We start from the raw sequence: 13,650 nt of genomic DNA on the forward strand, positions 1-13,650 counted from the left end.
ACATGTCATCCATGTATATCTCAATCTCGCGACCGATGTGTTTATCAAACAGTTGCGTGACACAACGCACATACGTAGCCCCGACGTTCTTTAACCTGAAGGGCATGATATTATAACAGTAAAGGCCTCTGTTAGTAACAAAGGTTGTAGCTTCCTGATCCGCGGGATTCATGCGTATCTGATTATACCCGGAGTATGCATCCATCATGCTTAGCAACTCATGACCTGTTGTTGCGTCGATTAATTGGTCAATTCTGGGTAAAGGGAAATTATCTTTAGGGCATGCCTTATTTACGTTCTTGTAATCCACACACGTCCGCCATTAGGCATTGGCTTTACGGACCATGACGTAGTTTGAAATCCACTCAGGGTACTGGACTTCCGTAATGAACTTCATGCCTTTCAATTTGTCGACCTCCTGGCGTTTTTCCATACTTTTCTCGTCGTCAAAGCTACGACGCTTTTGTTTAACTGGATATGTGGAAGGTTTGATGTGTAGCTCGTGCATGATGATGTCAGGCGAAATGCCGGGCATATCCTCGTAGGACCATGCAAAGACTTCCATGTTTTCTCCCAAGAAGCTTGTTAGGTCCCTCTCCACTGTGGGGCTAAGAGTTGCGTCGACCTTGATCTTTCGCTTCAGGTGGTGCGGGAATGGTGTGATGCTTTTCAAGGAATATTCGGGATTCACCGGAGTTTTGGCTTCGTAAGGCGTAGCCTTTTACTTGTTCTTACTTTTTGGTATTTCGCCGTCTCGCGCGTCGACGACCTTGTAGGTCAAGTTTGTTACAGCATGTACCGCCAAGATTTCGTGTTGTTTGCGCGTGTGTCTAACTGCGCGTGTTTGGCAATCTTTCGCTACAGACTGTGAACCCCGGACCTGTCCTGTCCCATTTGGAGTTGGGAATTTGATGAGCATCATGTATCTGGCGATGAAGGCTTGCATCCGGTTGAGGATAGGCCGACCGATGATCCCGTTGTAAGAACTGTAGGTGTCAACTACGATGAACTCAGCTTTGACGCAGACTGTGCACGGTGCAGTCCTAATGTGTACCATCATGTAGTCTGAGCCAAGAGGTTGAGTTATGTCACCAGAGAAGTTGATCAACGGTTTGTGGTCCTGCACTAACTTTTTACCACTACGCTCCATCTTCTCGTAGCATCCCTTGAATTGGACGTTAACTGCGGATCTTGTATCGATCATCATCTTCCCTACGTCCCACTGTCCACCCAAGACCGCGTCAGTGAGGAAAGCGTCGTCATTGGGTAAAGAGATGCCGATTTCCTCCTCTTCAGTGAAGGTGATCTGCTTCCATCCTTCCTTCTGTCTTTTGGCGTTTTCCCCTGTGATAGCGTACACTTGCCTTGGGTGGTTTCTACGGCTGAAGCACTTTTTTCCACGATTGAACATGTTTGTCATTGGGGCTCCGCCCTCAATTACGTTGATGCGGTGTAGGTTTTCTTCTGCGGCAACCACGTTCTGTTGCACCCTTGGCTGCGCTGCTCGAACTCTTGTGTCGTCGTTTGCTCTCAGTGTGCGAAGGGTTCTGCAATCATTCGTGTTGTGGCTTCCATTTTCATGAAACCTGCACCACTTACCAGTTCCCACTTCGGTTTGAGGGCGTAGTGGCCTTGCTGACTTCCTCAACGTCCCCTGATGTTTGTGAAAGAAGTCTTCTAGGGTTTCTTCCCTTGGTGGCGTGTGGTTACCGCGGCGACCCATCGCGTTAACCTGGCGAGGATCTTTGTTGTCGCGATGTTCGTCGCCGAGTCTCCTGTTCTTATCTCGGCCTCTGTGGAAATCTTGGTTGTGCTCGTCATGGCGGTTTGACTGATGACACTCTCTTTTCCTTCCTTTGTCGCAGTTTTCTGTGCCATGGAAGAACTCGCGTTGTAAGGGGATTGTGTTTGTAGGTACAGATGACTGCAGCACAGTGCTTTTGTCTAATGGTACCAGAGTTCGCTTTTCCCCGTATGTGACATATTCTGCCTGAGTGTACCGCACCACCTCAGTCATGATGTCATCGTAGGTGGCGTCGCGCATTCGAGGGTCCATGTTGATATGGAATAGGAAGTTTTCCGACCGCAGTCCTTGCTTGAATGCGGCCAAGGCGAGTGTTTTGTTTAGGTTCCGGCATTTGGATGCAGCTGTCTGCCATCGCATGATAAAGGCGCCCAACGTTTTCCTGCTTTCTTGCTTTATTTGAAATATACCGTCAGTTGTGTGTGCTCCTCCGGCCATGAGGATGAACCGATTGAGGAACGCCGTTGTCAACCGCGCGAAAGAATCCATGGAGTTCGCCGGCTGTTCGAAGAACCAGTTCATAGCATCCCCGTCTAGTGTTTCGCTAAACAGGTGGCAGAGTGTGGCGTCGATGAATTCTCTACTGGCAGTAACTTTTTTGAAGTTATCTATGTGCCGGAATAGGTCGCCCTCGCCCATGTATGGCGTAATTTTCTGACTTTTGGATTATGAAGGGCGTACAGTAATCATTATTCGCATGGTGAAGGGGGCTGGCCTGGCCGCGAACACTGGCTGGCACCGCGGACTGGCGTCCCGCTGCTCTATTGCGGTTAGCCGCTGCAATATCAGAGCCAGTGTGGGATCCGTGCCGTGGCCAATTGTGTGGGGTCATGAGTGGGAGGTTAAGCTCGTGCTTTCCTCTTCACGGTTGCGGATACGCCGTGGTGATGGTGGCCGCTTCCTGGCGAGTTCGGAGGGGGTCAAGTTGATGCTCAGGTTAACTTGTTTCCATCTTTTCATCTTCGCGCTGCGATTCGCCATGTGGATGACTGCGTTCGGCCAGCTTAAGCTACGCTCACATCCTGTCAAGCTCGGGTTGCAAAGCCGCGGCCTTCTCGCGTTCAAGTGCTTCGCGCTGCTAGCACTCGGCTAGGTCTTTGGCCATGTTTTCCATTCTTGCGGCGATCGCTGGATCAGGAATCGCTAGTGCTAGCGACTGTTCCGGGTGTAGGGTGAGGATGATAGGGTCATTGGCAGAGGGTAGGGGTGGTTGAGGCTGAGGTCTGTTACGTCTTCTACATGACCGTCCGCCGGAATGGGGGGGGTAGGATTGAGAGTGCTAATGTCGAATTGTAGTTGCTTCGCTAAATATTACATGTGTTTTACAGAAACTTTTTGTTGCGATTCCCACAGACGGCGCCAATGTTAACGTAGTGAATTGTACTGTTGCAATACACTACACTTCTCTGTTGATGTGATACGTCGTGCTTCTGGTGCCTTTCCTGTCACAAGTAGCACAAGTCGTCAAAGTGGAGACCACGGTGGCGTGGTCTTCAACTCTCCGATGCTCAAATCAGATTGGTAATGATTTATGCAGAGTAACAGTGGGTAATTAAGTACACTTACCTTACAAGGTGAAGGGTTAGACCTTTTATTGTTGAGTTGAGGTAGATCATTTTCTCATTTTCCGGTGTGGGACAAAGTCCAATTAAAGTATTCTCTAGAGTCTTCTTTGGGATGCACGTGACGGCGCGTCCGTAGTTAGTTTGGGTCACGGGGGGCCCATCGCACAACTAGTGCGGCTGGTATTCCGAGGCTGGGCTATTTATTAGCCTTAGTGCGTTGATAGTTGTGCTGATTATGGTGGGCATAAGCCTATGCCAACAGGTAACAAATGTGCAGGGAAACTGGGAAAGGCATCGAAAACAAAGGAAAAAATACAAAGGAGAAGAGAGGTAAAGGTACATGATCTGGGAAGTTGATCTAAGCAAATAGTAATGATTCCCACCCAATTCAGAAATCTAAATGACCATGCTTCAATTCACGACAACAACTTCAAACCACAAATTCACACCCGGAAACAAGAATTAAAAAATCATGAGACATATATTACCTTTAAAGTCTGAAGAGAACTTGGCCGATTTGAGTGTTGGTGATGAGATCGGTTTCGTCTATTCCATTTGACGGCAGAGAGGATGAGAAGGAGAAAATGAGTAGACTTTGTAGGGTGTAACTGTTCGGTGGATATTTAGATTAGAAGGAGGACAACATTGGGAATTTGAAAAATTCATTAAAAGACTACTGTAGCATCTTCAGTGTTTTTCCAGAATCGGCTTTGGAAAGCAACCGTAGAGTTGCTTCTCAAATCCTGCTGTGGGGAGAATTGGATTTTCCTAAAAGCTGAAAATTTGTGTCCACCAAACGCTATGTGGTTTGCCCGGAATCCCTGGCCTATAACGATACCCTTACTTACACTGTAAATATGTTAATATCGGTAAATAATAATTTTTTTACTAACGCTCTATCTTGCAGAGTACCCTCAATTCCCGGCCTATAATGATACCCTTACTTACACTATACTATCTTCTATATGGTTTTATTGATGACCTTAAAACGCTTCATCACAGTTTCAAACTTAATGTTCGTCGATGATTGCCTAATTTTCTGCAAAGCTACTTCTAAAGCTGCTATGAATGTTTTAAAAATTCTTAATATTTTTTCTCGTGCTTCTGGTCAGAAAATTAATTTCTACTATTGGAAAATATTTGGGTGTTCATCATGTGGTTTTTTGGAAATATCCTGTAAATGCTAATGAACTCTTACGCAGAATAGGGAACAAGCTTGCAGAAGAAAGGTCCTCTTTCCAAAGCTAGTAGAATAACTCTGATTAAAACAAATGTTTCTAGTATGCCTAATCATGTTATGTCATGCTTTAGATGCCCTTCTAAGATTACTAAAGCCATTGACAAGTAATCTAGAAATTTTCTTTGGGGATCTTCAAAATCTGGCCCTGTTGCTTGGGACAAAGTGTGTACACCTAAATGCTTGGGAATTAGACCTGCTTCTTGTTTTAACAATGCAGCTATTGCAAAGTTGGGTTGGAAAATTGTCACTAACTCAGATAGTTAGTGGGTCAAAATAGTTTCAACAAAATACCTCAAAAACTCCAGTTTTTTCCAGGCCAAAAAACTACCTCTTTTGTTTGGAAAAGGAATCCAAACTCTAGAGAACTGCTTCAGAAAGACATGAGATGGATTGTGGGAGATGGTAAATGAATTTCCTTTTGAACTTTTAATTGGGTGCTTCCTGCTCCTCTATCTACTGTTTTAGACGATGTTTAATTACTTCAAATTGATTGGAATGCTACAATAGCTGATTTCATTAATAATGGTTCTTGGGACAGAAAAAAAAAACTTATGCAATTTCTTGAAGTAAGCCTAATAGACCAAATTTGTGGTATTCATATCCCTTCTGTGCCTCAGCAGGATGCTTTCGTATGGGGACCTTCTCCCAATGACATGTTTACTATTAAATCTGCCACTTGGAATCAAAATGAGAATGCTCAAATTCATCCTATGACACCTTTATTGAAGAAAATTTGACACATTAACATTGCCCCTAAAATTAAGATTTTTGCTTGGATTATGTTGAAAAATAGACTGAAGACAAGGGATCGGCTTTCCATGTTTGGTTTTATTAATGATAACCTATGTCTTTTATGCAATATGGAGGAGGAAACTCCCACCCATTTATTTTGCAAGTGCCCTGAAGTAATTTAGGTTTGAAATATGGCTCGGTGCAATGACATTGTTAACTCAGATGATCTCTCTCAGAAATTATTTGATTTATTCACTACTTGTGCTTTTGATCTTGTAAGTTTGGAAAAATATTGACAATTTAATGGCAAATTTGGCAAAAGCGCAATAATCTCATTTTTCGAAATGAAACCTTCTCCCCTCATGCAGTTGTCGCTTCTGCAACGTATTACTCCACCACTTCATCAAGATTTCATGCTTGTAATCACTGGCGGATCCAGTCTAGGGCTTGCCTGGGCTGAAGGCCATGCAACCTTGCCTGGGCTAAAGGCCATGCAACATTTGTGGCTCCAAAATTTTTCCTATATTAGTGTTAACAAAAAAAGTAAATATATATTATATATATGTGTAAAATTAGACTTTTAGTATACATTTTTTCTACATGAAAGTATTTTTTTTCTTTAAAACATTAAAAATCTTTAATTACAACTCTTCTAATCTTCCTACTACTCTACATATTAAATCTAAAATTATAAATATGAGTGATTAAGTTTCAATCTAATTAATTTGAGAAAAATATTTATTCGGTATTTTAATTTGTCATTAATTTTAAAATTATTCTTCTATAATCATGAACACTTAATTTATTTTTAAAAGACTCATTGATGCCAAAAGTTTGCATTGTTATATACTTGTATTGACAAATTTTTTTTTGCCCTTCGGCCAAACTTCGAATCATAGATCTATCACTACTTGTAATGCCAATATTAAGCCTGAGTCATCCTCAAAAGGATACAAAACCAAATCAAATGGGAACTTCCACCACCAGATTATATTAAAATCAACTTTGACGAATTAGTCATTCAACACACAGCTGATGCAGCTACAGGCTTCATTTTGAGACACACCATGGGATGTCCAATAGTTGCTTGTGCTAGGAAGATTGGGAAAGCTAACGTTCCAGTGGCTGAAGCAACTGCCCCTAGAGATGCCCTTCTCAAAGCAAAAGAACTCAACTATGCGAAAAAAGTGTTGGTTGAAAGATGATTCTTCTTTGATCATCAATTGTATCAAAAATACCTTCACCACCCCTTGAAGATTACTTACAGTTGTCCAAGATATCAAGCGACTTGCTGCTGATTTTGAAGATATTTTCTTCCTCCATGTTTTGAGAGAAGCCAACTTCGTTGCCAATACGCTCGCCAATGTGGGTCAAAGTTCTATGTTTCCCGTTGTTGGGAGATAGATTTTCCTCCCACTGTTTGATGCTTAAGTGTTGTTTGATTGTAATTGAATATTGGAATGGAAATAACCAATGTGATTTGACTGAAAATTGACTCCCTCTTAAAACCGGAAATGAATTACTTATCCAGAGGTTGCATTCTATTTCCATTCCCATCAATAAAAAACTAATTTCCTTTTAAATTGCATCTTATTTCCTTATAAATGAGTTTTAATGAAAATTTTAATTAAATATTTCATTATAATTACCTATCAAAATAATTCTAATTTTAAATTCTGATATCCACCAAACACTCGTATGGAATTAACAAAAAAATTTCCATTTCCATATTAGCGTGGAAAGAAAATCAAATTCTTTTCATTTTCTCACATTTCATTTAAGCAAACGAGGCATTGTAGTTGGGTGTTACTAAATGCATCTAACAAAGTTCTAGTTATACCCAGCAATTTTATATGTTCCAATTTTACCCCTATTTCACAAGGTGGAAAAAAGATTTCAACGTTCATATTTATTCATATATCCTCGGACTTGGTTCAATCATGGCCGATTGGAAGCAATATCTGCCGTCACTATTGTTGTCCCTTCTCAATCTCTCCAATCATTTAGTTTTTTTTTTCATCAAAATAGTTGCTTGGATGTTTGCACAATAAGGAATTGACATTCTTATCTTATTGGAAAGGAACCATCTTTGATCGCAGTTATTCACCAAAAAAATCTTTGATCGTAGTTCCCAAACTAATTAATTTAATTGCTCTTTTAATTGGTGAGACAGATTGAGATAGTTTATGATCTTATACAAACTTATCTCCAATTTCAACTAAAGAAAAGCCATGAAATGAGCAAAACTTAAATAGAATTTCGTAGGAATCTTCTTTTCGTTTCTCTTTCAATAGATATAATACATGATCATGTAATTCCGAGATGAAAATATGGTTTGTACTATAGTTATTTTGTAGATTTCAGGTTCAACAACCATAGGCATGTTGGGTTTCTTTCCTCAACTTTCTGTGGTTCAAGGGCAGAATTGGAAAATATATATATAATTGGTTAGGGCTATGTTTACTTAGAAGTTTGCTGGGTATATTTAAGAATCAATCTTTGCAGTTTCATCCGACTTCGGATAGCGATCGACTATAGCATTATGGGGCTTTTGTGTGCCATCTTTAATCAACAGAAACCGGTCCAGCCCACTTTTCATTATTAGGCCTCGCAATATGCATGTCACTTTTGAGCTTCTAAAAGATTGATTCATTATTCTCGTTTACTGGCATAAACGCTTCCTAGCTAGTTCTTCCTTCAAAATTACTGAGCAACATTCCTAAGAGATGAATACTCATGAATAAAATACGAGTAACTCGCATATATCTCGACAATGGTATAATCTATCGCCATGTAGAACTTACATATATAGTTGCAGCCTTGCAGGAGAGGATCATGGAAAAATGAGTTAAAGTATGGGTCAGAGCTTCAATCCTCTCTATTATAACAACTGATCATCAAGAAGCAATATTAACTGTTAAATATGGCTTAAAGAGATGCCTATGTAGCGGAATCGGAAGCATAAGTTATTAAGCTATTTGTAGCTGCAAGCATGAAAACTTCAGACATAGTTCTTCCATTATGGAAATGGTTTAATTACTAGTAATAATTTAGATGTCTTTGTGAATTCGTACGTATGAAGTTCTTCAGTTAGTGTTTGGTTATCTTGCATCAAATTCATGTCTGCAAACAATCCGTGAGATATGGAGTTTGAAGACGTACGTAGAGAAACTCACCGCATGCAACTTCCTAGCAAGGCCGGTCATGGGGAGTGCCGCTGGTGCAGTTGCACAAGGCCCCCTCATCAGGCGAAGGTTCCAAAACTAAAACTCTAATAAATATCGTTTAAAACCATTTTGTACACATTATGCATTTTTATCTCGTTGACAAGAGAGCTTGTTTTTTTTTTGGCTAAGTTTGCAAACGTCTTGGGTTCAAGACCCAACAATCACACCTTTTTTTTTAATTTTTTTTCTAAATCAGCATATATTATAATTTTTAGTCGATAATTTGATATCCTAATTTAACATTTGTGTAGAAACACCAAAAACCCCCCTCACAATTATATTCTTGTTAATCACCTATAGAATTCTCAATGACTCACTCTTACTAGAAAATATCTACTAAAGTGACTAAACTCATGAAAAAGAGAAGAAACAGAGTTGAGGCTCTCGGTTTTAGCTTGTATTAATGTTGAAATAAATAAATACTATTGTGAGCCCAGTAAACTGTATCTATATATATAAGGGAAATATATATATATATATATATATAGCTCTTCAGGTGCGGACGTCCCGATTTCGGCGACGACAGGCTGCCACATCGTGGCGGGCCAGCACAGCTGCACTATCCACCTCCTAGTGATCCCGTCTGTGCCGTCCGAAGCTCCATCGGCGACCCACGACGGCCGAAATATGCAAAAATCAAGTTTATGGGCAGATTCTGGCGATGTCGCGATTTCGGCTGCCGTGGGTCGCCGATGGAGCTCCGACCGGCACAGACGGGACCGCGGAGAAGTGGGGAGTGCGGCCGTCGTGGTCTGCCCCGCCGTTGCAGCCTGCCGTCGCCGGAATCGGTGAATCCGTACCTTACATAAGGTACGGACGTCCGCACCTAAAAATTATCATATAAATATAAATATATATATAAATATATATATATATATATATATATATATATATATATATATATATGTTCTTACAAGTTTATGAACCTCTTAAGTCCCCAAGTGGCGGATTACCGCCTAGGAGTGGATCTTCAGCTGATTTGTAAACTTCTCAGTCCCCAGGTGGCGGATTACCGCTTAAGAGTGGATCTTGAGTTATTTTATTCATTTATTTTTCATTCTTTGCTCTTTACATGCATTCAAATAGGTTGAAAGTAGTCTTTGTTTTCCTAGCATTTTTCAAACATTTTTCTGGTTAAGTCAGCAGTGATTTCGCCAAACCCAAAGTAATCATAGACTAAAAATTATTAGGTGAAAAAAATTTGGCATGTTGAAGGCTAGTTCTTAATATGGATGTGTCTAATAGCCGGTAGAAATACATAGGTTTATCTAAATATGTACATTTTATGTAAGAGTAAGCATGATAAACATAATCAAAGAATGAGGGTATTATGGTAACTATCCTTATTTATGTTCAAATGGGAAACATTTTTTTTTGGGCAACTTTTAGCTTACTTCTGCTTATTTGGTCATTCTCCATTTTTAATAGTTATTTTTATGTAAGCCTCATTTTAAGTTTCGCACAATGTCCTCAAATGCTCCGGCCCTGCTTTCCAGTATTCCCACCATGATAATTCATTTTGTAAAACGACACTAGTCCATATATATAGTTGAATTGGGTTTATTTGGCCATCCTAATAACCTAGCTTCGTTCATAAGTAATACATGTATGAAATACGATAATACATCGATGATGTCCGTAGGACTACCCTAAAGCTCCTAAATACTTGTATGAAATTTAAACGAACGTTTTTTTCTTGTACATAAAACAGTTAACTAACCATAACTGTTTAACTATAAACTGTCGATATACTAACCAATTTGGACTGTACAGAAATTTCCAAATTATCAAAACCATGTTTGCTGTCAACTTAGTTCTTAAGTTTTCCAGTCCCTTTTGACAGCCAGAAGTGACCAACATGAACCATATATATAGGTGGCATGAGTAACCGCCAAGCCATTTCCCTCACAGAATATGCAGGAAATACTAAAATAAAATCGACGAGCAGGCCATAAACAACTAAACACTGCACCACCTTCAACAACCTACCATAGAACAGAAAAAAAAATGGTCAACTAATTGTAGTCATAAGTCGCCAGTTACTAATTAAACCAATCAACTCAAATGAACTGCACGAAAAGCCTCATTCATCACCTCTCTTATCACTCTAAGAAAATTAGGTGAAGAAGCATTAGCAATAAGCACCAATCAGAAGGCCTTCTAATCCTGAGTAATACCGCCATTCGCAGCATGAAGAAGCTAGCAGTCCGTGTCAACATAATCCAATAAGAAAGAAGAGGAAGTCGACGGAAGACAACCTGAAAAGAAGTTGAATCCGAAGGAATTTGAATTCGAACCATATATCCTACCATTGGACATTCTTGTTAAATTATATTTTGCTTATTAATTAATAGGTGAGCAACATCTGTTTTCTTTTTGCGTATTTCAGAGTAACTTGAGTACGTCTGTAACTCGAATACTCGATCGACAAGGATTATTTTTCATCCAGCTCTGCATTACCACAGCATTTCTTCAAACATTATATACATTCAAGTTACCAAAACTCATTGACTATTGCATATCGTTGAGTATTACTACCTCAACCTCATATCATGCTCTAAGATAATTTAATCGGTAAAGACAGGATTAGTATGATCGACCTGGGAATCCTGGATTCCTGGGATCGATTCGAAAGTTTAAGTTTGACCATAGTTAAACATTGATCCTCTGCATCTTCTATGATTCAAAGACTTGTAAACTTGTTAACCTGGTAACTCACTAAACCAACTTCGGTCCATGTTAGCTGTAGTTGGCGAAATAGATGACCTAACAGTAGCCTGTGGAATATGCATTGAGGCAGATTTAGAGGCTTAGAGCACAAAGAATGAGCTAGCCAACTCACCAAAAGGCCATGTCTGGTCTGCTTGGTTCTGGTTTCGTTCACAAGTTTGGGGAGCCGTCTATATTATGCTTGTACAGCGACGGCAACGTGACATGCTCAATCTTCTTTAGGCAGTCATAAACTAATATCTTTCTTATTGGCACTTCCACTAAGGGATCTATTTTTTTTTGTCTTTTAAAGGGATAGCTTACTTGACAAATATCTTGATCATATTTCAACATCTCCACCGTTCAACATTTAGATTCTAATTTTTAGATTACCTCTGTAAAATTTCAACCAAAATGAAGGTGTTTAAGACATTTAAAAAACTGAGATTTAAACTTATAAATATGAATAGTTCATGTTTGACAGATTTGATGTGTTTATTGCTTTCACCAAGTTTGATACCTTAACTATCACTATTTTGGCTAAAATTTTATAGGGATGATCTACACATTAGATCCTAAAAGTTGAACGGTGAAAATGTAATCGAAAAGTTGGTGAATGAACTATCCCTTTAAAATACCCAAAAAATGGATCTCTTAGTGGAATGACTATATATATAGAAGGATTTTCAGGTGCGGATGTCTGTACCTTACGTAAAGTACGGATTCGCTGATTCCGGTGACGGCAGGACGCAACGGCCGGGCGAACCACAACAACTGCACTCCCCACCTCCCAGCGGTCCTGTCTGTACCGGTCGGAACTCTATCGGCTACCCGCGGCGGCCGAAATTGCAAAATTGCCGAAATTTGCCCAAAAACTTGATTTTTTTGCATATTCATGCCGTCATGGGTCACTGATGAAACTCCGACTGACACAGACGGGATCGCCGGGAGGTGGGTAATGCGGTTGTGCTGGTCAGCCGCGCCGTGTGGCATGTTGTCGTCGGAATCGGGACGGCCGCACTTGAAATGGCCTATATATATAAACTGCATTTCTAGTGATGGATCCCATTTTTTGGTTTAAAAAATGGATAGGTCACTTGACCAACGTATTGATTATATTTGCACATCTCTATCGTTCAACTTTTAGAGTCTAATATATAAATAGCTATGTAAACTTTCAGAAAAAATAGAGGTGTTTAAAACATTCAAAACTGGAATTTAAAATTATAAACATGAACGGTTCAAGTTTGACAGATTTGGTGCGTCTATTGCTTTCATCAAGTTTGATATCTTAACGATCACAATTTTGGCTGAAATTTTACAGAGGTGATTTACACATTAGACTTTAAAAGTTGAACGGTGAAAATGTGAAAAATGTAATCGAAAAATTGGTGATTGAGCTATCCCTTTAAAAAATATATATATATATATATATATATATATATATATATAAGATCCCTTAGTGGAAGGGGCCCTAAGAGATAGCTCGATCAAGAACAGACATCCGCAACTCTCTAAAAGTGCGGACGTCTTCCGACCGATCGCACGCCGGCGATGGATCTTCTGCTATTAGATGATGTCTAAGCCTCTACTTGGAGCTTCTTCTTGACGGTGGAGCTACTGCCAACTGGTTTTTAATCTATTTCAACGAACCAACAGATTTCAAGTGAGACTGCTGCCCAAAAACTTTAAACATGCTCTCCTTGGGCCTTCATCTTCGTGATAATGACGTCTAGGATGCATATGCAATTGCTCTGACAATAGGAACACCATCGTCGACATGCGATCAGTCAGAAAAGCTGAGACGTTCGCACTTTTGAAGAATTGCGGACGTCTTCTTTGAACGCCTCCCTGTATATATTTTTATGAATAATTCGTCCTATATTATAAACCACCCCCGCCATGCTGTTCTTGGACCATCTTAGCCTTGCAATCATTACAAAATCCACCATAAAAATAATTGATTTGAGAATATCGATCACTAATGCAAGAAACGAAAGAAACCAATCAGTCATGCAGCAAATGAAAGAAACCAACCGAACACAACCGATGAATTTAGAAATTAATGCTCATGATATGGACAACAAAAGTTACAAAACAGATTCCTTAAAGCTAGTCTGAAATCCATTGGAGTCTAAGTAATCTGCATCTTGGATGATGAGGCCCTCGTCTCTTATGAGTTATGAGTCATTGACATTGTATATATTAGATTTGACACACTGATACTGACGTGATTCATTAATCTTATATTTATTTTGTATTTTGTAATTGGTTGCTAAACTATATTTGTTGTTTGCATTGCTTAAACGACAAGCCAACAGATTTGGTGAGTATTAAGCATTAACTGTACGTGTATAAAATTAGACCCATGTA

General features: G+C 39.8%; 1 protein-coding gene across 1 annotated transcript; it reads right to left on the reverse strand.

Moving 5' to 3' along the window:
* Positions 1–721: 721 nt before the first annotated feature.
* On the reverse strand, positions 722–2,443 carry LOC126796852 (uncharacterized). Its single transcript, XM_050523573.1, has one exon. It carries the CDS (start codon positions 2,441–2,443, stop codon positions 722–724), a length of 1,722 nt encoding a protein of 573 aa, XP_050379530.1.
* Between the last annotated feature and the right edge of the window lie 11,207 nt (positions 2,444–13,650).

This window comes from Argentina anserina, chromosome 6 (assembly GCF_933775445.1).
Source record: "Argentina anserina chromosome 6, drPotAnse1.1, whole genome shotgun sequence".
Classification (NCBI taxonomy): Eukaryota; Viridiplantae; Streptophyta; class Magnoliopsida; order Rosales; family Rosaceae; genus Argentina; species Argentina anserina.